This window comes from Melozone crissalis, unplaced genomic scaffold, assembly GCF_028551555.1.
Source record: "Melozone crissalis strain CALT ecotype California unplaced genomic scaffold, PUWL_Pcris_2 ptg000056l_1, whole genome shotgun sequence".
Taxonomy (NCBI): domain Eukaryota; kingdom Metazoa; phylum Chordata; class Aves; order Passeriformes; family Passerellidae; genus Melozone; species Melozone crissalis.
In genome coordinates, this window is record NW_026535834.1 from 768,174 (window position 1) to 793,695 (window position 25,522).

The following is a 25,522-nucleotide window of genomic DNA, read 5'->3' on the forward strand; positions in this document are numbered from 1 at the left end:
CCTGTTGCTGTGCAGAGGAGTTCAAAAGCATCTCCAAAGGAAGCTGCTGATTGATCATCTGCTCAGCCTTCTGCTCTTAGGCAGGCACAATAAAGCAGCTCAGGAGTGAGTGAGTGGTGCTGGTGCTGTGTCTCTGCAGTCCTGAATAAAGCCTGAGGTGTTTGTCATGCTGTCAGCACTGGAAGCCCCTGCAGAGTGAGCTTGTGGCTGGGGCTGAGGTAATGGCAGCAGAGAGAAAAGGAAGGGAAACTAAAAGAGGGGACAAGTGGTGGCACGGGAGCACCTTGGCAGTTTCAGTAACTGGAAAAAGCTGAACTTGGAGTCTAAAGAGGGAACCAGCATATAAAGGAAAAAGCCAAACCAGAATGAAGGTGTAGGGAATGGAAATAGTACTTCAGCTTTCCACCGTCTGCGTGGTTTCTAAGGTGACATTTTGCATGGGAGTGATTCAATGTTACAGGGCACAAAGATCACTTTGGTGCTTAAGTTTCAAATACAAAACTTACTGGTGCTTCAGTTATTTGACCTACCAAGAACCCACCAACAGCTTTCATGTGCTGTGAATGCTGAGGGAGAGAACCTTTGCTCCTTCACCAGTGCAGGGGATCCTTAACTAAACTGGTGATCTGATCAGGAGTTATTTTCTTGTAACAGTAATGCTACCTCATCTTTCTGCTGGGGAAGTCTTCTTACTCTTGAATGAAGACTGAAAATATATTTATTTAAATATAATTACTATTTTTATGTGGACTTCCACTTATTTAAACAAGTCATAACATCTGCCTCAATTCTGACCATGCATGCATGACAAAATGCATTTGACTGCATTTGTGGTCATGTAAGAATAAGACTTTATCCAGCTTTTCCATACATGTGAAGTTCTGCAGCAATGCTTATGACTCTGAGAAGCAATGTACTACGACACTGCACTGTGTAAATAGCTTATATGGTTTGCAGGAAAATCTTTATGATATTTGGAAATTATCATGGAAGAAATTATTTCATTACGCTTGAGAGACACGAGAGAGTTTTTCCATTGAGCTTGCTGTGGTATACAAAACACACTAAACCATATGCACTTAGCAGATCTCTGTCAGATGCCTAGTTGCTTCTCATTGCATAAATTTTGACAAACAGGCTGTTTCCCAGTAGTTTCTCAAGTAATCAAAGCCCATTTCTTACCCTTTTCTCTCTGGCGTGGCATAAAAAATCACCTTTGGAGAGGGCCTGGAAAACCTCAGTCTAGGGGGAAAGCTTTTATAGCTGTATACAGTATTGGAATGGAAATACTTCAGTAACCTTTCTGAAAGTCATTGCTTCTACTGGTCTATAATTAGCCCCACAGGAAAAACAAAATCCTGGTTCAAGTATAGGAGAAAGCAAATAGATCAAATAACATTGAAGTTATTCAGCAGCTTTTTCCCAAATATACTGGTCACTGTAGGAGTTGGTTATGTGGCTCTGATTGGATAACTTCTTGTCAACTTCAGTAATAAATGTTGAAATCTTTGATTAAAGCTCCTGCTTCTTTGAGATGTCACTTACATAATTTGGCTTGTTTTCTATCCAGATAGTATCTGCAGTGCAGTATTGCCATCAAAAGCATATTGTTCATAGAGATCTCAAGGTGAGTAGGAAAAAGTGTGTGCAGTGTTTGTGTGTCAGCTTCTGTACCTGTGGGTGTGACCTGTATTGTTTATAAAATACAGTTTATACTGAGCTTTCTGATTTATTTATGTATTTATTTATTTACGTATGTTATAGTGAGTCTTGAGAAATATTTGCAGCTTAGAACCAGTTTAAATAAAAGGAAGAGGATTTATAAAGCTTTTAAATGCAAACATTTAATGGCTGCTGAAAGATAACCTCTCCCCCAGTGGTCGCATTCAGATCTGATGCAGGTCAGTGTTAGAGGAGAATTTTTTAATTTTTTTTTAAGTGGTAGTTTGATAGAGATATGACAAGAATTGATGTTGAACAGAATGAATTACCAGTAGTGATAATGAAACTGAAGTGTGGCTTCTTTGTAGCTTGGCATGAAACAGCATATCTCTTCTTTAAACTGTGCCTTTTATATTAATAGTACTGCCACGTAATTTGTTCAACTTGTCATAGCTTTGTAACTTAAAAAAGCAAAAAACAATACCACCATTAAAAATAAAAAACACTTGAAAGCACTTTAACGCTTATATTTATTACCAAACTACTGCAAGAATACCACATGCTATCAAGTATGGATAGTGAGACTATATCTTATTTTCATCTGAATAGATCAAAATGTAAGATACATTTCTGTGGAGAAAAACATGGTAACAAGTTTTTGGACAGTGAAACAGCTCCCATAGTCTGAAGCCATTGTACAGAGATTTTTAAAACAGGACATGCTAATGATTGACTAAAGCACACCTAAAAACCTTGCAAGGAAGGGAATGTTCATGGGTATTTCAGCTTCTTGCCTTTTAAGAATGAGTAAAAGCAATCAACAGCATTTTAAATCAAGTATTTTATTCATCTGCAAACCATTCTTTCTCTTCCAGGCTGAAAATCTATTGCTAGATGCAGATATGAACATTAAAATAGCTGACTTTGGTTTTAGCAATGAGTTTACAGTTGGAAATAAACTGGACACCTTTTGTGGCAGCCCACCATATGCTGCTCCAGAGCTCTTTCAAGGGAAGAAATATGATGGACCTGAAGTAGATGTTTGGAGTTTAGGTGTTATTCTTTATACTCTTGTGAGTGGATCTCTTCCCTTCGATGGACAGAACTTAAAGGTAGCTTTTTTGCGAGCTATGTTGGCCATGGTTATCTAATATTTTATCTAATATTTTATCTAATATTTTATCTAATATTTTATCTAATATTTAAAGTGACTTGCTGCTTACAACTTACTGTCTGTTCTTGTTCTGTTGCCAAGGAACTTAGAGAAAGAGTGCTAAGGGGAAAATACAGGATTCCTTTCTACATGTCCACAGACTGTGAAAACCTTCTCAAACGCTTCCTGGTGCTAAACCCAACAAAAAGAGGCACTCTAGAGGTAATTGCACAAATGAGGTGCATCAAATTCTGCAAAGTGCATTTTTGAGCTGTAATTTATTATTTCCACACTGTTCCTATGCATATTTGGGGTTGAGGTGGGATTGTTGATGAAAGCACACGACTCTTCAAAGATATTGTTTACTGGGGTTGTAATACACCTGTCTTGTTACTTCCAAAATCAATGTGTCACAACACTTTCTATGTCATATAACTTTTCTTGGTGGTTAGCTTGTGGATTCCTGCATTAATGGATGATCCACCGCATTGTTTTCCACATTTTCAGTTGTGAGCTGGAGGTATTGCCTCTTGCAGTTGCCTTTTGTACCCTCATGGAGGAGTAAAGACCAAAACAGGGCTTCCATGGAATTCTGTTGGTGGAGCTTGGAATTCCAAGCCATGTCAAAAGTTGTCACACTGCTCCTGGTCTGCATTGCAGGCTCTCAGCTGTGAGCTGGGATACAGCTGACTGTGGGGAGAAGCTTGGCTTGATGTGTATAGTTGATTCTCCTCACTGGAGCAAAGCAATAGGTGCTGGAAATGTTCTGGAAAATAAAAACCTTGGTGTTTGTTGCATAAAGAAGTTGTTCTTCTCACAGCTTTTTTTCTTTACTGCTAAGGGTACTGTACTAACAAAACTTTATTTTTTTCATAGCAAATTATGAAGGACAGGTGGATCAATGCAGGGCATGAGGAGGATGAACTTAAACCTTTTGTTGAACCAGAACTAGACATCTCGGACCAGAAAAGAATAGGTAATTGGTTACTTTCCAGGACCACAGTACTGTTTGCATGATGTGAGAGGGTTGTTTTTTTTTTTTTCCTCTATCACCACTCTGTATTTGTTTGACATTTGGAAAAAGTAACTAATCCTTTAAAACTGATACTTGATCAGGTTTATGTTCTCAAAATTAATAATTCTGTTTTAATTTTTTAAATGTTCCATCCTTTTTTTTGAACACTCAGCCAGCCTGAACATCAGAGTTTCAATTACTTACAGAATGTCTGCTTGGTTTTAGATATTATGGTAGGAATGGGATATTCTCAAGAAGAAATTCAAGAATCCCTTAGTAAAATGAAGTATGATGAAATCACAGCTACATACTTACTGCTAGGAAGGAAGTCATCAGAGGTAAGTGCCATTCTTAAAACTGCAAAGAAGCAAATCAGAAAGTGTCCTTAGCAGAGTTAGAAGCAAAAATTAAGTCAGTTACTGTAGGCATTGCATTCCTGCACAAAAATCCATTGCACTTCAAGTCATGTTGTTCTACTCATCAGCAGTCCAAATTAGGCAGATTTGGTCTCACCTGATTTTGAGCAAGTGAACTATTGCCTTTAGGCTTTCCAGAGCTGCCCTGTTTGCTCAGCAGTTGCTGTCCTGGCTAGTCTAGGAGCTCAGGTGTGAATGTGCCAGCTGTAACTATTCTGACAGAACCAAGGAGCAGGACTGACCAACCTGAAGAAGTTCTTTCATTGTACATTACCCTTCCATACAGTGCTGAGAGGGCTCAGCATCAGCCAGGTGCTCTTGGTTCCTCTGCTAGAGGAGTAGGTGTGGTGGCCTCTACAAAGTGTATCCTCTCTTCCTGTAAAAATCTTGGAGAACTGTGAGGGGACAGTTCTGAAAGGACAAATGGATTTTCTTTACTGATTATCCTTTGAGGAGCTGCAAATTCTACTGAGTTTTACACTAAGACACTTGTACAACAACATTAAAGAAGGTGGGACCTCTAAGGGGCTGCCCATGCCATCAGTAATTTCCCATGCAGCAGAGCCACCTTCCACCCCCCTGTTCCTGCTCCCAGAATGTGCTGGATGTTGTAACTTGTTTTGTCTGAACTTCTCATTTTCATACTCTCATTTCTGTTGTAGTTGGATGCAAGTGATTCAAGCTCCAGCAGCAATCTTTCACTTGCCAAAGTTAGGCCCAGTAGTGATCTTAACAATAGCACTGGACAATCTCCTCATCACAAAGTTCAGAGAAGCATATCTTCCAGCCAGAAGCAGCGGCGGTACAGTGATCACGGTGAGCTTTTCTCATTTCCATCTTGCAGAGTACAGTGACTGCCAGTTCTGCTCAGTTTCTGGCTTTGTCTCCATCCCCCAAGTGTAAGGAGGATGACAACAGCATAGTTCACAGCATGGTGGTTGAATATTTTAGTGAATAATTGATTTTTTTAAATTGGTTTTGTTATAAAGCCTTCAAAAGAGCTTTTAGAGGAGCACTGAATACACCAACTTAATTCTCTTGTTCTGCCTTGTGTTGTCCCATAAATTCCTGACTGTGCTGGCAGAATCTTGTTACACAAATTGAAGAGAATGTTGCAGCCCCCTTTTTCATGAAAAGCACAGCACTCCTCCCCCATCCTCTCGAATGTCTGTTCAGCTTTTGTTTTCTTTTGACACTAGTAGGTCAGCTTGTGTCTAAAACTTGAAGAAATGTCAGTTTGCCAATATTTCTGGTTTCCTGTTTCCTGAGGCTAGTGTCACTTGGTTGTCCCCCAGGAATTCCATTTCTGAAGAACAATGACTCTGACAAACTTACAACTTTTCTGCTTAATGAGAGTGCAGTGTAGTAGATTAGGATTTTCTAAATGTCTTAAACATCCTCCTGCTCAGACACTTAACTCATGAAAGGAATCTCAGTTTAGGCATTCTCTGCATTCAGAGGTTGCTTTGCTTGGGGAGTCTTCTGGGATGCCAGTTACTGGGGTTTTTGATACTTGTAAAACATGTTTTAGCTACATATTATATATTTATATGCTTATGCATTTATATGTATTTTTTCTGTGTGTGTATATACATACTTACACTTTTTGATTAATTCTGACTAAAACATTTAACTAAGAAGTTGATGCAACTTGATGTTACAGAGGTGACATCAGGGGTGTGAGATGTCAGATAACACAATCCTGACACACCCCACAGACTTTTCCCAGTGTCAGAAGGCTGTTAAAGCAGGAGGGAGCCTGGCACTGTTGAAGGAGCTGCCTCATTCTCAGGTGTGGGGCAGTCGTGTGTTCCTGGCACACGTGGGAGGCTGAGCCACTGCCACTGGTGCAGGAGCACAGAGCAGCAGGCACCAGTGCTGCTGTGCCCCAGGGCTGTGTCACCACCTGCCTGTCTCAGGAAATTGGCTTGAGCAGCACATGGCAGCTCTGTGCTAATGAGGGATGCTCTGGTTTGAATGAGTCAGTTGCTTGTTAAGTGTCTTTAAGATGTCTCTAAAATGTTTTTCTAGCAGCCAAATGAGAAGCCTTAATGAAATTCTTGGAACTTTCATGGAAATCAAGTTGTACCTTCACCTTAAAAGGTTTTTGTTTTTCACAATATTCTACTGTTTCCTGAAATACATTTATTTCAATAATTTAATTATATTTTTGCATCTCTGGTTCCCAGTGTTAACTGTGTTGGTTCTCATGTGTGAATACATTTCCATTGTGGTAAAAAATAGTCACTGAACTTCTGAGAAGAAAAATCCTTTTCCTGTTTCTTTTGTTTGTTTTTGAAGCTGGACCATCCATCCCCTCAGTAGTGGCATATCCTAAAAGAAGCCAGACTAGTACCACAGACAGTGACCTCAAAGAGGAAGGAATTCAGTCAAGAAAATCCAGCAGTAGTGCTGTTGCAGGAAGAGGAATTGCACCAGCTAGCCCAATGCTTGGGAATGCCAGCAATCCCAACAAGGCTGATATTCCTGAACGTAAGAAAAGTTCAGCTGTCCCTAGTGTAAGTAGAAACGTTTATTTATCAAAACCTTGAATTTTTTTGAGGTGTAAAAAAGTGTTAAATGTGTGATTTTTCAGTGGTGCTGATTTTACTTTTTATTTGTCAAGAGTAAATGTAGGTGTTTTTTCCCTTGCAGTGTCAGCTATTCAAGTTACCTCTTAATAGTCTTGAAGTAGTCAGTATTCATAATTAGCATAAAGTAGCTCTTGGTAAACAGACATGATTTGGGTATTAAGAAAGAGTAAAACCAAAAAAAAGTAGTTATGTTACTCCTGATACCAGCCACTCCTGTGTGGCCTCTGTACAGAAGACTGTGAAATCTCTATTTTTGTTATCCTGTTTTATAGATTCATGTGTATAAGGAACCACCTAATCTTTGTCCTCAGACATTACTATTTTAAGTCACAGTTATGTTGTTAAGAATATCAAAGAAATGTAGTTCTAAAAACCCTTTAAAGATGTATTTCAGCCTGTATTCAAAAGGAGTGTTCCTGGCTTTTGTCCTTGTGGGCTTCCCCCACCTGCCTCTAAACCACAACAACAACAATAAAAACATACAAAGGAGCAAAATAGTAAATGTTCATGGTTTAGCAACAGGCAGTGTGCCAAAAGAAAGAAAATCCTTTGTTCATTTTGGCTTTAACTTGTGTCCTCTGTGGTTCCTCCCTCAAAGGCAAAGTTGGAAATCTGTTTTCACATAATGCTTCAGTCATGTGACATTTAATTTCTAAAACTTTGGGATTTTGTATTGAAAAACTTCCTTCTTTTCAGAAGAAAAAAATTCTCAGTTCTTTATTCAATTTGTTCAACTTGCAACAGAACTTTTATTTTTTTTAACTCATCATACAAAGCAGTCACAGTTGCTTTGGTCACAATTAGCACCATTACTTACAGCAAATAAGAACATAACTTCCTGAGCTGCAGGACAGTCTGAAGCAAAAGAAGTGAAATGAAATTTGGTTTACTTCGTTGGCCCTGTATTTTCAGTTGACTCAGTGGCTAGTAGTGACTTGGCTCTAGGATATCAGCCCAAGAGTTTCCTTGGAAAAACACATCTTCTACTGTAGCAGCTGTTATTCATAAACAAGAATTCAGGATTTTGGGGGACCCTTTTTGTTTTTGTGGTCCTCCACAGTTTCCCTTTGTTCTTGATCAGTCCAGAAACCATTCAGATTTGGTTTTCTCTTAAAAGACAGTTCTTAGCTATGGAACCTCAAAATGGTAGGATAATCAAATCAGTTTTTGTCCTACTTTGGCCTTCACTTGGTATTGTTTGGTGCCTTGTTCAAAAGATTTGTGTCACAGTTACAACATACTTTACATTCAGTATCTTTTCATCTGCTATTCTGTGTCATTCCCAAATATTGGGGATTTATTCCAGTAGGCTTATTTCAAATTTCTTACTACTGTACCTGAATGAAATTTCAGCTCATAATCATTCAATACTTCCCTGACTCAGTGTGCAACTGGTCCAGCTGATCTTTTACTAGCAGTGATACCAGGTGGTGAACAGGAAATCAGACTTATGTTGTCACTCAATAATTAGTGTTTAAAATTGTCTCTGTTTATAGCTCTTCACACCAGACAGTTCAAACTCTTTTTTTTTCCTTTCCTTTTTCTCCCCCCTGCAAAAATGACACTTTGGCTTTCTGGTTGTTGGGAGTGAAGGGAAGCACTGAAAAAATGAGTTTTTAGTCATTTCCTGCAGCTGAGTAGGGAATTCTGTTTCTTACAGTGTTGGCATGCATCCAGAAAGAAAAAAAATACAGGAGTTACCATATTGTCCTGAGGTTGAAAAAAGTTTAAGGTGAAGAGAGTTTCTGTTTTACTGAGCACTGAAGTCCTGAAATCTGTACTATGATGGAAAAGCACTGAAGAGATGTAAAAATATCCTATAAAAACAATTAAAATTTTCACAGAACAACAAAAGCAGTAGAACCAGTCCCTGCTGCAGACCCTTAGTCAGATGTGTGCTGCTGTTATTGAGTAACAAAGCATAAAAGCCTGCACTTAAGGATAAGAGTTGTGCTTGGAGAGCAGATAGCTGAGTCTGGGACTGGAGTGAGGGGCTCCAAGCTGTACTTCTAAAGCTGATAAGAGTGTTTAAATTCTTGTAAACAAAATTGTTCTGCAAGCTGAACAAGTACAGATCAAAAATCTTCAAGCTGTTTGGGCAAATACCAAATTAATAATGAAAATCTGCTACAGACATTGGATAGTTAGCAGGAACTGATATATCTGTGTCTTAATAATTCCTTGATTGTTTATTAGAGCTTTGGATTTTTTCCTCAATGTTGTAATAAAGCTGTGCCAGAACCCTTAGAATAGCTTTGAGAAAACTGAAATAGGAGAATAGGTGGTACATTTGAAAAGTTATCCAGGACCAAATACCATACTAGTGCTCTTAACTAAATAGATTGGTTCACTCTCGTTAGTCAGAAGCTTTTATGAAAGTTTTTCATCATTCCTTCCCCTGGTGTCTCTTAATGGGAAGCAGCCTGCCTGAGCAGGGCACACAAGACTCTCTCTAGGAAAAGAGGAGGACTCTGTACCACAAATTCATCCTCTGTGCAGTGTTGGATCTTGAGCATGTGCTCACAAGTCTCAACATGTGCTGGGCTGTGTCAGCTCCTCCTGCAAAGAAGGCACACAGTGCCATGAAGATGAACTTAGGCAGCCACCCCTGACCCTGGGAGTTGTCATTCCATCAGGGAATGCTGCTCTGACCAGTTTCCAGGGCTGTGCACCTGTGCTGTTTAGTCATGTCCAGAGATTAACAGTCTGCAGATTGGCTGAACAAAAAGTCACAGCTGAAGAGCTCCCTTGATGAATCGTGAAAGGTCATACACTAGAAAGTGTAAAGGCCCCAATACCAAGACTATTCTTGCCAAAACTGAAATTTGAAACCTTGAAGTGCTTAAATCTCTTCCTCTGACCTCTGAAATCTGAGTCAAACAGGAAAAAATGTATACTGGTGCTTCCATCTTTTCATTTCAGAATGAGCTGGGAGAGCATGTCCTTGCAGTCCTCTCATTTCAGATATGAATATCAAAACTCCCAAACCTGAAAATGCATAGTCTTAAAAGTCTGGTCCAGCACAGAGATTGCAGTCTTGTCTTCCCAGATGTGCCATATGACAATACATTGTAATGTTTTGTCGTGTTTTCTCAAGGGAAACCAACATTTCGTGTTCAAAGGGAGCAGGTGGAAAGAAGGAAGCCACTGATTATTGCACTTATTTCCCACCAGAAGACCGGTGTTGGATGTTTTAGGTGCTTCATCCTCTAGTATGTTCATAACACAGAACAAAATGATCTGCAAATACTGATAAGCAATATTTTGCTGTACCATTGGTTTGTGAGGCCTCCAAGAAGAGTCCTGCACAGTGTGGCCTCCCAAGAGCAGATAAACAAAACCTCACCTTAGGTGCACAGCTTTCATTGCTGGCATGCTTAGTAAAGAGAGAGGAGTTTATACAGTGATAAATGTCAAACTGGAAGAATTGGTGGTGGAGTTTTTTTAAAATAAATAAATGTATATGAAGACAAGGGATGTATAAGGAATAAAGCACAAGGAAAGGGTCAGGAAGGCATGTGATGCTTGCCACGTGCTTATCCCTAGGGAATATCTAGTGAAGAATACTTGAGAACCCTATAGACAGCTGCATGCATCTAACATGTTAATTAATTGTTCTGCCAATCTAAAATATCCTTTGTCTTTGTACTTTTTAACACCAGGAGGTTGTGCACTTCACTGTACATTTGTGTAAAAAGGTGTGTAACAAACAGGTCAGCAGTCCCTTAGACAAGATGGCTTCAAGGTTAAATAGCTCATTTGCTTGAGACTCCCTAGATAGCAAATATTTTGCCTTAAAGCCCTGGAGGATCTTTTGGTATTTATTGAGAATACTCCACTTAACAGTTTTATTTCAGGTTGGGAAACAACAAAGGTTTGGCTACTCTGCTTTTGTGCTTGAACTAGCTTTTCCTTTCTTTTTTTTTTAATCCTTCTTGCCATGATTCTCTCCTGTGACCGTTTATGCGAAACCTTTTCTTAATGCTATTTTTAAAATCCGCTGAGTTTCCCTTGTCCGTCATAGCATAATTCTTCAAAGAGCTCCAAAAGGTTAGTTGAGCATGAAGTCCCCTGCCTGATTCTTAGTGGCCCTCCTCACTCAACATGTGCTTATCCAGGTGCTGACCAGTCATTCCCTTGAGCTGACCTCCTCCAAGACTTTCCCCAGCAGTGATGTTTGAAGTTTATAGCCTTTTCTGCTTCCCGCTTTGCCCCGTGATCCTTTTCTTTAAAGAAAACTTTTAAAGATTTTTTTCTACTTTTTCAACCATTTGCAGTTTCCTGTGTTTTGTTCTTGGGGTGGGGAGAAAAAAGTACAAAGGCTTGCCAGCTTTTACTTCCTCTACGACCTGGGGGTGCATGTTTGTCTGGACCACCCTGCTTTTCCTACAGTAATTGCATCTAACTCTCTATAATTCTGTTATCTGTGAATTACCTATAGCTTCTCAGTCGTTCCTGGAAAATTGACCGCCAACTTGGGCATATCTCCACCCTCTTTCTCTGTAAAGACAGAGGCAAAGTAATTCTATTTCTTTTCTCCCCTCTAAAGTAAGGTCTGTAGTTTAAGTCCCCCTGGTTCTCTTGTCCTCAGTGTATTATGCTTGTATTGAAATGTGTATTTTTAAAAATGTCTTACTAAAATTCTCTGCAATTTGTCTCTTATTCTTCCCTGTTTTTAAAACTTGTCTAGTGTTTCATAGTATCTTAATATTTAGAAGTCCATGTTTACCTTCCCACTGAATTTTACCACATTTGTTTGTTAAGTCTTTGCTTTTCCTATCTTGTTTAAGGGTATGATTTTAACTTAAAGGAAAATTCTCCAAGCTACAAGTGGTAAAGTATTTAAAAAATAGGTTATAAAGACACAGGCTATACAGATGTAGAAGAATGCTGTATATACTCAGAATTTGTAATTCAGAACGTTTGTAATTAAAACCTTTAAGGAATATTAATTTTGAGCCATCAGTATGAAATACAAGAACAACTTGTTAGAATTATTTTTTCTGATTGCAATATTCCTTACAAATACTAGATGGAGTTTGTATATTGAGTTATTTCATTATTGTAAGTTTTAGAGCTGTGTAGAACTAGCATTAAGTAAAAAGCCTTCTGTTACATGCAGACTAACCTCAGAAAAGCCTTCTGTGGGGAATAACAAACCTGTGTTTTTTAATTGTAGAATAATACTACCCCTGGAGCAATGACACGGCGCAACACTTATGTTTGTAGTGAAAGAACCACTGCTGATAGGCATTCAGTGATACAAAATGGCAAGGAGAACAGGTATATGAAATGTCTTCCTATGGTGTATGTCACTTGTCTTCACCTTTCCAAAAAAACTCTAATGGCTAATTTAAAAATAAATGGTGTTCTAATGTAATTCATAATGAAAGGTAAGTACAAATCTTTGGTTATGGAGCACCTGTAAGTATGTTGGGGCTTGGTTTTTTTTTTCTATATTTAATTTTATAGTCTCTATACTTAGAATGTAAAAGGAAGTTTCTTATTTCTGGTTAAATACATGAAATATTTGTAGCAGCCTTCATCTTAAATCTTTTGTGAACTCCTGTGGCCAAACTCTTCTGCATGTGCTTGCAGAAGAGCCTTGTTTAGTGTCAGACTACAAAGTCCATCTCTCTTGAACCATTCTCTTTTTATATTTCACTCTAAACTTGCTTCACTGGGATCATTTGAAATACCATTTTTGCTGCAAAGTCTCAGGGAGAAAGTAATTTTTTTGAGCAAAGATGAAATGGTGATCCACCATTTTCTGGGACTAACAGTGTTCCTTGCTGATACTCTGGCAGTTTAATTGTTTCCCAGGATTTACAGAACTCAGCTGCTTCCCTCCTCAGGCTATCTCCATATTCTGAGTGAAAACAATCAGAGAAATAACACATTTCTTTTTAATTTACTGAATGAAAGCCTGAGTAGAGCATGCAGTGGAACTGGAGCTAACCACTGTATGTGTTGGCACTGTGGTCACATCTACTGCCAGCCTGTGAAGACTGAGAAGAGCTGTCAGAAATAATATTATAGTGAACATAGATATCAGGTATAGAGTAGCAGCTGGGAGGAACACCACCAAATTTCCTGCCTGCCTGAGGTATTTTAATTTCCAGCCCTTCTTGTCAGAATTTTACTGCTGTGAAAGGATGGTAACAATTAAGTAGTTAACCCTTGTCAGGAGAGCACTCAGATAGTGGGTACTTAAAAGAATGTGTACCCCTCTACTGTGCTTCCCAATTTTTTCCAGCCCTTCCTAATATTATGATATTTTGTAAAGGCTGGATATTTTCTAACTTGTGTTTTTGAACAAAATTTTTTTCCCTCCTTTTGGGAGTTGATGAGGAGTTGTGATGTTGACTGGAAAGCCTGTCTATTCCCTGTTTCCTAGGGATAGAGAGCATGATTTTGACCCTGTCTCTTCCTCCTAGCTCTCTGCAAATGGAAAGTGATTACGGGAGCAGTCAGGTGTAAGTTTGAAGACTGCCAGAAGTGCAGTTGGCCAGCTGGGCCTGCAGTCACCTGTCCTGTGAAGCACAGCCCAGCTCTTTGGTGCTGTCCCTTAGTGTGCCTGTCTCAGCCCTCACTGGTTACCCCTTGTTAATGATACCAAGTTGTTTAGGGTAAAGGTCACCATCCTTTCTCTGATTTGATGTGTTAATAGCTTTTTTCTTTCCAAACACTCTTTGAAAAAATGAATCTTTCTGTCTGTAATAGTTTTGATAATTTTTTATTACTTGATTACTTGGTTTAGTACCATTTCTGTTCATAATTAAACTAATATCTTGCCTACAGTTTCTTTATTGCATTTTTAAAAGCTACTAGATATTGCTTACTAGGAATGCTTGAGATTTAGATATTCCCTTAATTCAGGAGTAAGTTCATACTTATAAAGAACTATCTTATGAAGTAATTTTGTTTCCCCAACTTTCAGTTTCTCAGGAAACTGATGTTTTCTGGTTTGTCACATACAGACCTTAAACTCAAAGTTAAGATTGAGTAGCACTTGACAACTTTATTAGTTATGGTTTATATTCATAATTGGTTATCCTTGTGTAATTTACCTTTTATTGTCAATATGATATTTAAACATCATTAGTTTTTTGATAAACTAGCCTTATTTGGGTCATTTAAAATGTCTGAGAACTTATATTTGCACAGGTAAAAAATGTCTTCATAGCTTTTATAATGCATTTTTTGATTTTACATTCATTACTTTTTATAGAGGGTTAAAACCAGAGAAGGTAATGAGAATGCATTGCTAATTGTATTATAGTTGGAGACCTTTCATTGTCTGAAACGCTTCAGTACTAAACTGCATGTTCATTTTGGCACAGTTTCAGAATTACTGTGATTTGGCACAGAATTCAGAATTTACATCTGAATGCATTTTGTTGCTGTAACTGGGTGAAGCATTGACTGGTCACATAAAGTGCAGGGACCTTTAATGCAGGAAAAATCAACATGGTGATTGATGGAACTGGCTCTTCTGAATTAATCTTTAATGTTTCTGTACTCTCAGCTTGGCAGAAAGTAACTCTAGAAACTTGTTCTTTTTTCTTCTGTAAAGCAAGATCTGAAGTTGAACCTGGGCTTTGTACATATCCAAGGTTTAGTTAAAAATTGCTTCTATGCTTTTGAACTGTCTGTTGGTGGCACATGTTACAGGCTAGAGTAATTGCTGTAATTGGTTTATTACAGATTAGATTTTAGATTTTCCATAGCTACTCAGATACTGACTGTGACTCAGTGAAAACCTGGGAGACTTACCATAAAAGGCAAGATGCACACATTTAAAATCTCTATTTTTCTGTAGAGAAAGCATTAAAATATTGCTTATTCTGCTTTTATCTTGAATTCTGAGAAGGCATTATTTCTGAAAGTATGAAACCTTTAAAGAATCACTAGTCAGTAGATCTGATGTTGGAGACAGTAGTCTTGAAGACCCATGCCAGACTGGTGGAAGCAAAGAGTTCTGAGTCTCCCATCTCTCTTTAACACATTGTGTGGCTGACACAGGCGTTCTGCTGGAGACAACTCCTTTGGCTTTCCTCCAAAGCCTGAGCATTAATTAACGCACTTGGGGACTCATGAAACACTCTTCATAATGATAGGCAATTGCTTTAAATCATTTGTAACACAAATGATTTACAACAGCTTCAGATTTTTAATAAGCCTTGGCACTAATTGGTGATTGTTAGTTCACTGTTCCTGTGTTCCCAGGCTAGTAATCCAAAGAAGCTGATTTCTAGCAAAGCATTAGAGGAGGAAAAAGTCCTTTATTGATACCTTTAAATGTCACATCTTTGGAGGCAGGTGACTTGGGTCTTGTGTTGTAAAACTAGAGTCTTTATCTTTAGCAGTAAATATAGAGGAAATGAGCTGGAGGAGCTTGAGAGACTAGTGACCAATTTTGTGACTTCAGGGTATTAGTTTTGAGATGAATGTTCATTTTCTGAATATTCCTTAAAACCCTGGGGTAATGTAAATGCTGGGCCTTTATTGAAGGCTTCATTGTAAGTAGTGCTTGTAGTTGTCATCCTGATGGATTCAACGTTGTTCAGATGCATGCATGAGTCAGATAAAGTTTTTCAGATCCTGAAAAGTTAAAACCAAACCAAAACCAAGTATGTTTTGCTAAGCATTTCAGCTAGCAGTTCAGATGTCTGAGCTGTGTGGTGCTTTGGGAGCCAAGCCTGAGAAGGGGGGAGCTGACACTTGTAGCTGCACTAGCATTCTTCTCTCCAGAGTCTGATGTACCAGAATTCGGTAACAGGACTTGAGATTTTGTGTTTAACCTAGAAGTAACTTGGAAGTGAACATGCAGGGTCATGAAACTGTCACTGAGAATTATTGATTTCTTAACCTTGAGCAAAATTTCTGAATTACAGGTGTCTTACTTTTAAAGCAAACTTCATGTGAATGAGGTGGTGGTATAGTCTGAAAGGCCCAAAATGTCTTGTGGCTTCTCACTTTTCTCCTATCCTTATCATTACTAGATAATGTGAAGGCTGCAAAGAGTATTTTGGCCTAAATAAATAACTAAATTTAATGTTCCTATTTGAACATACCATGCAGCTGGCAGCTTACTGGCCATTCTGCTAAGACAGTGCTCTATACTTTCCTTCAAAGCCTGAATGGTAATTTGGAAAATTTAATGTTTATGGTCAAAGCAATACAAGATGCTCTTCAACAGTCATTCTTCTTTCTTTAGGGAACAGCAAGCATGTTCAGTGCCTGCTACACATACAGGTTGATTATTAGCAGCCTTTCTCTTTTGGCCTCTCTGGAGTTGTTAAAGATCATGGTATTTTTAGTTTTGACTGTACCTGTGAAGTCTCTCAGTTGTCTGATACAGATTTAACAGCTTGCCCAGCTTTCGCTAATTTCTTTTAACATTCTGAAAACAAAGGATTTTGCTGTAGTAATGGAGCTATCATGAGTCCTTTGGAAAGTGCCTTTGGTGGGGGTTTTAATGCATTGTTTACTGTTAAGAGCAATACAAGTTACATCAGTGCTTTATCATAGAGCTTTGGCATAGAATTCTGAGTTACTCAGGTTCTGTACATCAAGGAGGGAATCACTGCAAACTAATGCTAATGGTAAGAGCATGGGCACTTAGAGATGTGCAGTGCCATGTAAGTAAGGATGCTTTTTAAGGGGATCTTTTAGAGATGTGCAGTACCATGTAAGTAAGGATGCTTTTTAAGGGGAGCTTTTAGAGATGTGCAGTACCATGTAAGTAAGGATGCTTTTTAAGGGGAGCTTTTAGAGATGTGTAGTACCATGTAAGTAAGGATGCTTTTTAAGGGGAGTGTAGGGCAGTTACTGCTGTTACATAGAAGAGGAGGGCTGTTAGAGTTCGTGTTCTTTGATAAAACCAGTTAATAGAAGGAAAAGTTTGCTTTTTTTTTCTATGCAGTAGTTTGTTGTTGGTCCATCATGCTCTTCTTTCTGCCTCTGCCTGAACCCAAACCCCCTCGCAGCCTGACAGAAATGTTCGCTTACGCAGCTAGCCCTGCTTCAGTTTGTACCACATCCTTCTCCAGTGTTCGGCTGCGACATCAGAAGTCGATGTCCATGTCAGCCTCTGTGCACACGAAGATGATGTTGCCTCCAATAGACAATGGCGCAGATAACTTCAGGCCTATGTAAGAACCAGAAATCGTTGTGACACTAACTTATACCCACTGCTTCTTAACTTTGTGCTGTGGAATTTTAGTCCTAGATTGTTCTAGTATATTTTGCCCACAAGATGTGTGTTTCCTCATTTTTTTTAGTCTCGTTTACATTTGTCTTGTGGTGTGTCAGGCTGTCTGTGACATAATCCTGCAATAGTGAATCTTAATTTTTTCCTATTGTTAGGAGTATTGGACATTCCCAATTGTCAAAGTTTGTGGGAGACTTTAACTGTGTATCCCGAAGGACTTCACTACTTGGAGCGGTTCGCTTGTAGAGAATTTTGTGTAGGATACTTTCAAAATAATTTTGTGTAGGATACTTTCAAATTAGCAAGACTTGCAAAGTTCTATGTACAGAACATGGAGGGAGAGACATTAAAGTTACCTATTCTCTTTCCTGGGAGGAAACTTTACCGATCTATTCTTTTATCAATCTTCTCAGCAAAACACCGTAGGCCTGGTTTATCTGGTCTCTTCCAGGATACTCCTGTTGCACTTTTCTGCCTATGTAGGTTTCTGTTTCGGCAGCCTCTTACTCCTAGCTTCTTACAAGTTTTGATTCCATACGGTGCTGTAATAACGTTGGTATTTCCAACCCGGGCCTATACCAAAGTGTGTGCTTACGCTTGACCGTAGAACGTAGCGTTTTGTGTTTCCTGCTGAGCCGCAGTGCCCGTGCGAAGGCGTTCTAGCGTTGGTTTCTTTGTTTTGTTTTCTGCCCTAGCGCTATTCCCGATCAGAGAACTCCCGTTGCTTCCACCCACAGCATTAGCAGTGCGAGCACCCCTGACCGTGTTCGTTTCCCCAGAGGGACGGCCAGCCGCAGCACGTTCCACGGGCAGCTGCGCGAGCGCCGCACCGCCACCTACAACGGCCCGCCCGCCTCGCCCAGCCTGTCCCACGAGGCCACGCCGCTCTCGCAGACCCGCGCCCGCGGCTCCACCAACCTCTTCAGCAAGCTCACTTCCAAACTGACCAGAAGGTAAGCCTCTTCAAGTGCCACTGCAGCGTGTCTTTTGTCTCCTTTTTGTAGTAGGAATACTTCACTGATTAATGGCTGAAGTTCTGCAACTTAAAATGCAGTTGCATGGGATTTTTTCATAGGTCTGCTTTTCACCCATTTGTTTTTGGGTGTTGAGTCAAATGGGATTAAATGGGAAACAGTTTGATCTGTGCTGTTTCTTTTGTGCTCTTCAGCCTCATGTCTGCAGAGATGAAACATTTCAGCTCAGTTGAAGAGCTGCTCATAGTCCATCAGTAGACGGCATAAACTAGGAGCCCAGTCTAGATATTTGATATAGCATTACTCAGCTTGTGTTTCCCATCAGTGTTTCCAGCATCACATTGCTGGCAACACAGAAATATCCCAGGTGAAAGGGTAGGGGCAGGAGACAAAAGCTTCTGTTGGCAGTAGTGCTGTCACAGGCCATCTTAAAATAATGGCAGTATTAGTGTTTCAGTCTATGCAGGAGTCTGGTCAAGCCTTCAAAATTTATTCCTACTTTGGCCTATAGTTGATGTGCAGATTCTGTGTTAGGTGTGAAGGTGTGGTGGTCCAGCCAAAGCCAAGTTTCAGCAGGTCTTGCTCCTGCACTAACAATTTTATTCTAACTGAACTTCTAGTTTCAAATCCATGTATTATTTAGATTAGTTACTACAAACCCTAAAATTGATTTTTTTTCCTTCTGTATTTAAAACGTCTCAGTTCCCACACCACATACTTCAGAACATTGATCTCCACAACTTGCATTTGCTGAATTGAGGGCTTGTTTGTCTTTGCTGTAAGATAATCATCAAGCTTTTGTACACTCCTTATCACGTGAAGTTTTTTGGACAAGATCATTCTGATCTTGGGCTGCTAGCTTTTGTTTGAAGCTTATACCACGTCAGCAGCAAGCCATTTCCTTCCTGTCTGCATTATGGCTATGGATGCCTCCCTCTGAGTATCACCTTTGCAGTCTCCCATTCCTACAAAATAATGCTAAGCCACACTCCAGTTTATCACAAATGGCTGATTTCAGTTTAGAGAATGAATTTCTTTAAAAATGTAGAAGTTGCTTCTTTGCAAAACAAGAACATGAGAGTCTATCCTTTGATAAATGTTTTAATTTGCTCAGTTCTCTGCCAGGTAACACTTCTCTGGGAAAAACTGTGCTGTAGGAAATTTGGTTTGGGTTTTTCCCCTTCTTTTTATGTTGAGAGAGAGAGAAGTTTAATTTGAATATTTTTAAAGTGTTAAGCCATCTGCTTTATGTCAAGTGAAGTCTTAATCAGCCACATCCTTTTGGCAGGTCTTTCTTTCTGTACTTTTGTTTGTGATATCCTTACTTAATTTTCCATTTGACGTTCCAAATGTGGACGCTCAAACTGTGAACATGCAAACTTTTCACTCAGTTGTTTAGGCAGCATTCAAACTTCTATCATTACCTCAGAGTTTCATCTTTTGCAGTGCAGTGTGGTTTTCTTGAAGAAATCTTTCCCCACGACTTTTGACAGTAGTTTAAATTCCATCTGGACTTGATTAAATAACATGCAGTTGTAACACAATAGCACAGTTACAGATGATTAGTTTGCTCTTGGAGGATCTCTTGCAGCTGGGGCTCTGTTATATTCAGTGCTATACAAACTACTGAGGAGATGGATAGTGCCACTGAAGGACATGGTTATGTTTCTTCCTGTTAAATGGATTTTTTTAAACCTTATTACTCAGTTATTTATTCTAGCATTCTCTATAGGGAACCAGATTTCTTTTGGTTATGAACTACTTATGTTCTGGTGTAGACAATTATTACAGCTTCTGCCACTAAAATAGCTAAATATTTAAGGCAGTTTTTAGCACAGCATGGCTGACCTAATGTTATGAAGAAAGGAAGCAACCTAACTCTGAAGATACTCAAGATAGAATTATGGTAGTGTTACTGATTTTTGCTTTCCATGGGAAATATATGAAGAAAATCCAAACATATTTTTACCTGACCTTGCAGATTTTGAGTTTTCAAGTATTTTGACACCAGTACGTATTTTAATTCATAATAAATACTGGTTACATATTTCCCAGAAAAAATTGAAAGTAACAGTGCCAGGAGTTTGACTCTTCAGCCCCTAAATCATCTGCCTAATCTGAGAATGTATTGAAGTGTAATTTAATTGTGCATTTAAAATGAGATATTTTTGCATGTTTCGCTTTAAATGCCTTTTTCAATTTATTTTGTACAAATTTTTTTGTTAATTATTATTTTGGCTTAATTTCTTTTAGAAACATGTCATTCAGGTTTATCAAAAGGTAGGATTTATTTATATTTAAAAAAAAAGTGGCTCCTGCAATTAACAAAAGATTTGGCTTTTCTAGCCTTGGTTTTCTGAAAACTAAACTTCCTGCTGAGAACTAAATACTTTCTTTCTTCAGAGGAAAGCATAGAATAAATCCATTAACTCATGATGATACCTAAGAATCTGTGGCACCATCTATGTTGTATAACAAGATGCTAAGCATGCCTTGTGAATTCTTCTTTCTTTGATAGAGTTGGTAGTGCCAAAGTAATTCTGTTCTCTGTACTAATACACTTAGCATGCTTATGTTTGAAGAATGAGGTGTTTGATAACAATGATGAAAGTATAAACAAAACATAAAGTTACAAGCAAATAAAGGTAAGTGTTGTTAAATTTATGTTATCTCTCTGTTTTATGATACTGAAGAGAATAAAAGGTTTGAAACATTGCCTGCAGCTGAGCACAGCTGTGAGATGAAGTTTTGTGTGGAAGATTGAATGAAGATTCAATAGCTGTATATTTGTTTTAAAATGGGGTGCATTTGTTGGAGTGAGTTGCAGCTGAAGTGCAAATAGAGCTCTTCAGTTCTAAACAAAAAGTACAACATTTATGCAAATTTATCAACAAAAGGGAAAAGCTCAAAAGTCTGATTCACATTTCAAGCCAAAGGAATGAATTTAGTTTTGCAATTTGGGAATGAATCAAGCTGCTATATTTCTCATTAATCCATAATGATTCATGAAAATTGCTTGTACAATTTCGATGTGCAGGTCAATTTTCCAGTAGAGTTTTGTTAATAGCCTGTTTAGTTGTACCACATCTTGAAACTTCTTAAAGGGTGGTACTTCCAGTTTCCTGCTACTGATCAAAACCAGGGAGATAGGGCCAGAAACCAGGCATCTGCTTTAACCTTCAGAATACAAGGCTGAATACAAAGATTAGGGAGTCCTGACATATGTAAATTGCTGCCTGAATGTGGATTTATTATGTACAGTGCAAGGCTGAAAGTGCCCTACCTGATGAACTGAGTAAATCCCCTGCCATGGTGATGATAATCAGTGCTCTTCCAAACATGTCCATGTTTGGAACTGGTGTTGCTTGGCTTGGCTGGCATTGTCACAGCTGACTTGAGAAAAGGAAAGAAACCATGCAACTCAGCCTACAGCTGGAACTGAGCAGGGACAGTGGCTTTAACCCAGTGTGCATCATCAGCTGTGGGCTGCAGCCCACTTGTACAAAAAAGCACTTTGATCTGTGCAACCCTCCACAGCTGGGTGCATCTACATTTGTTCTGAAGAAAGATGGGAAATGCTAATATAGGTATAGTTTTAAGCTAGAAAGTTATTGTAAATTTGAGAGTTCAGGTAATTTTTAGGCAATTTTTTAAAAATTACCTTTGATTTGAGGCCAGGAGTTTTCAACCATGTTGGAAATATCTGCTACAGCTTCCATGAATGTGTCTTTTTGAATAAGAATTTTTTAAATCTTACACAACCTGCAGAGGAGCAATGTGCTTTTTAAATTCTGTTTTAAGAATATGTCCTTCCATACCTCATCGGTATGTAGGTACAAAACCTGAAAATGCTGGGGCTTTTGGCAGTTTCTCCTGGCTATATTTGCTGTGAATCCTACCCGAGCTCACTGTCTTTGTGGTTCTGAAAGAACTACAGTAACCTAGTAGCATGTATACATAGTGCCACAACATCAGTGCTAGGGAGCTGAATGAAAGTTGATGATCAGTCACTCCTTGTTAAACTGCTGAGTTTCAATATTGTGCTCAGTACACAGAGGTATCAAATATATATATATGTGTGAGTATATATATATATGTATATATCTTGTACTATGCACTGTCTTTGCCAATCTGCGTATTGTGGAAGTCTTAACTTTTTTTTTTTCTCTGACAGCAAAAATGACTCAATGTTCTGGATTTTATTGCAGCATCATTTCTCTGTTTCCATAAATTGATCTTATTTTATCATCTTGCACTTTTTGTTGATTTTCAGTATCTTTTTAGACAGTTTTCTTTGTGTTTATTTGGATATTTAAAACAGCATACAAAGATGTAAAGAACAGGAAACACAGCATAATCTGGGACAGATGTGTGGAAACAATCAGATTTGTGAAAGCCCTTCATAAACCATAAGGTAGATAATGTGTAAGCATGGCATGACAAATGAGAACAGAACTTGTCTATGTATTTATTCCATTCTCAAGACCAAGAAGCATCTTGGTCCATAAAATCAGTTTATGTAAAACACAAGCAAAAGCAGAACATTTAGAGCATAAACTAGCACAGGAGTGAAGATGGTATTGGCAATTGAGGAGGCCTCAGGGCTGCCTCTGACTCACAAAGCCCAAGCAGAGCAATCCTGGCAGTACAGGCAGTGCCTGTTCCCAGAGCAGAGGGCTGGACCACAACCATGAAGGAAGGAGCACCTTGAGACACTGGCACAGCTCTCCTAAGCTTGGCATGATGGCTCACACTTGAGGTTCTGTGTCACTTCATGCAGCTCCTCCTGCTCAATGAATGGAACATTGATGCATGGAAAAACTGAGCAAAGTGAGGGTTTTCTGAGAGGCTTCCATGAGAATGTTTATTATTTCAAAGTGGCAGGTATATTCTAAATAATGACCTTTCTTAGATTTAGAGTACTGTGGTTTACAAACTGAACACTTTGGCTTAATTTCAAGCTGAAAAGTGTGTGAGAGCATCACTAGGGATTTTTCCTTACAGACTTTTCTGGACAGATTCCAGCAGCAGTAAGGCTGTTCATTGTTGGGGAAACTGGTTGTGCTCCCATTTTCTTCAACCTTTGGCAAGCTTCAAAACAAAACACCAAAAACCCAAAAAAAATCTGTAAATGTTTGCAGCTCTTAAAGCTGCCATCTTCCACTTCCTAGGAACACAGAAGGCTCTCTGAAGTTTAAGTACTCTTAATATTTCAGTTGAGGAGTGTTTTCTAACTTTTTGGTTGCTTTGCCCAGTAAAATAATCATCTGAAAAGGGAGGATCTGTTCAGTTGGTCCATGTGGTGGTTCCTACCTACCCCTTTTTTGGTCCTGCAGAGCTCTCATAGGGGAGGACTTCATGCTCTTGGTATATACAGGCATGAAAAATCCTTTTCCACCTTCTCTTATATCCACCATAGATTAGCAGCATGAGATCTCATGAAAATAAATTCAATAACTGCTCACTTTGCTCTGGGACTTCCAATTATCTTCTTCTCATTTTTTCTGTATCTTTTTTGCTTACAGCTGTGCATTTGCCAATGGCATTGTCCCTGTTGTACCACGAGCACTGTGGTACCTCAGAGAGCAGGGTCCTGCTTGGATGCTGCCATGACCAGCAGCTCTCAGCTGAGCAGCTTTGCACCCTGTTGAGTGCAGCTGCTTTGCAGTAGCCCCTGAGTTGAATTTGGGCTGGTTCTGTGCAGCCAGTGCTGCCACCCTGCCCCTCACTCTGCCAGCACTGCTCCTGGTCCCCTGTGACACAGACTGCCAGAGTCACCTTGCAAGGCTGATCCCTCAGCAGAGCTCTCAAAAGGAAGGAAAGGAGGAAATCACGCCTTGTAACACCCCACACACCCTGATATAAATATCACTGCATCAGAAATCAGGTTACTGTCTTACATTGCTGTCCCTAGACACCTGCCACCCAAACTGCAGTGTTTGTGGTACTGAGGGAAGCCATGCACTGCCTTGGTCTGGATGAAATCAGTGTACAGGAGCATCCCCCTGAGCAGAGTTAATGCTGATGTGTAAACCATCCTCCTTCAACTGTGGGAAGGTAGAGAAAGATAATTTCCCCTTAATTCTTCTTGACCCTGGGCTTTCAATAGATGGTAGTGACCAGCAATGTAGCCTTAAGCACTGCAAGAAGACAGAAAGCTTAAGCTTGTTCTTGGGTGGGGAAGATGCAGCGGTGTGGAATTACTGGGGTGGAGTTACCACAGCTTGAGAAATCTTGGATTTGGCTCTTAAAGTTCTGTTAAAATGTATATGCATCTTCTTCTTTTGAATTTATTTTGGTATTGTTTGAACATGCAGATCTGATGCAAATACACAAGGTGATCAGACTTGCCTGTAAATAGTTATGGGGATTTTTTTCAAATATATACTTTATTCCAGATAAAACTTCTAAATAACATTAGACTAAAAATATTTGGGAGTTATTTCTCTTTTAGGAGGTGCTTAGTAAATAATACCGTCACTTCAATATGCTTTGTAACTTTACTTTCACATTTTCTGCTTTTAGAACTTCAGATTTATTCCATGAGTTCTACAGATTTAATATATAAACATATACTGTTAAAATTAGTTATGGTCAGTTTAAAAACTTAAAAAATGAAAGTTTATAGACTTCCATTTGGTTTGACAATATGTTACTTTCTGTGTTTGTCCTGACCTACCAAGTTCTTTACATCTTTGTTGTTTTGCATTTTAACACACCTTTGGTATGATTGCAGTATCTTTTAGCAACTACTCAGATATTATATATTGTAGTGTAAGATTTGTCTTCTCTTTCCCACTTCCTTTTGCTTCTGCATTCTTTTCATTGAGGCTCCCGACTGAATATGAGAGGAACGGGAGATTTGAGGGCTCAAGGTGAGGGTAAAATTTTTGTTTAAAACGTTGCTTAGGTGAGTTTGAACCTTTCTTCCCTTGATTATGTGGCATAGTGGCTTCAGGCAGCAGCTTTTTTTTTTTCATGTAAGTCATTGGAACTAAACAAAGAAGCATTTCTGTCTGCAAAACAGCTATTAAAGCACTGACTGACTTGGTTCTAAACTTTCATCTTTCCTGTTGCCTTCTTCCTTGTGTGGTTTTTCTTTTTTTTTGCATTTTAGTCATTGTAATTTGCTGTTGTCGTGTAGATGTGTAGATGAGTGGTCTCTAGTGAGGCTGCAAATGTGTGGAATAACCACTGAAAGGTGATAAGATATTTCTCATCTGCAAAATCACAGGTAGTTAAATATTTTTCATGTTATACTCTTCTTGCAAAATCAGCATATCAAAAAAATATTAGAAATTATCAAACTGCTGGGTTTGCTGACTGTTTTCAAGTAGAAAAAGCTTCCAAAAATAAAATGAGCATTGAATAAAAATTGGAGTTTTCCCTGGCCCTTTACAGCCCTATTAAATTAAAACCTTAAAACAAAATACTGTTTAATTTGTGTGATGAATTTTGTAACATCTGGCAAATCACATTGCTTAGTCTTATG

The 25,522-nt window shown here is 38.8% G+C and overlaps 1 protein-coding gene across 15 annotated transcripts in view; it reads left to right on the forward strand.

Moving 5' to 3' along the window:
- The window catches only part of MARK3 (microtubule affinity regulating kinase 3), a 62,094-nt gene that overhangs the window by 32,677 nt on the left and 3,895 nt on the right, over window positions 1-25,522 (forward strand). For 2 of the 15 annotated variants that reach the window (XM_054286805.1, XM_054286808.1), the window contains 12 exons: window positions 1,571-1,627; window positions 2,538-2,774; window positions 2,918-3,037; window positions 3,692-3,791; window positions 4,056-4,168; window positions 4,909-5,062; window positions 6,548-6,765; window positions 12,020-12,123; window positions 16,833-16,997; window positions 17,752-18,009; window positions 20,284-20,310; window positions 24,861-24,905. In XM_054286805.1, coding sequence (XP_054142780.1) covers window positions 1,571-1,627; window positions 2,538-2,774; window positions 2,918-3,037; window positions 3,692-3,791; window positions 4,056-4,168; window positions 4,909-5,062; window positions 6,548-6,765; window positions 12,020-12,123; window positions 16,833-16,997; window positions 17,752-18,009; window positions 20,284-20,310; window positions 24,861-24,905 — 1,598 coding nt within the window. The remainder of the gene's footprint in view (window positions 1-1,570; window positions 1,628-2,537; window positions 2,775-2,917; window positions 3,038-3,691; window positions 3,792-4,055; window positions 4,169-4,908; window positions 5,063-6,547; window positions 6,766-12,019; window positions 12,124-16,832; window positions 16,998-17,751; window positions 18,010-20,283; window positions 20,311-24,860; window positions 24,906-25,522) is intronic. The other 13 variants (XM_054286813.1, XM_054286815.1, XM_054286816.1 and 10 more) reach the window with 9 other exon arrangements.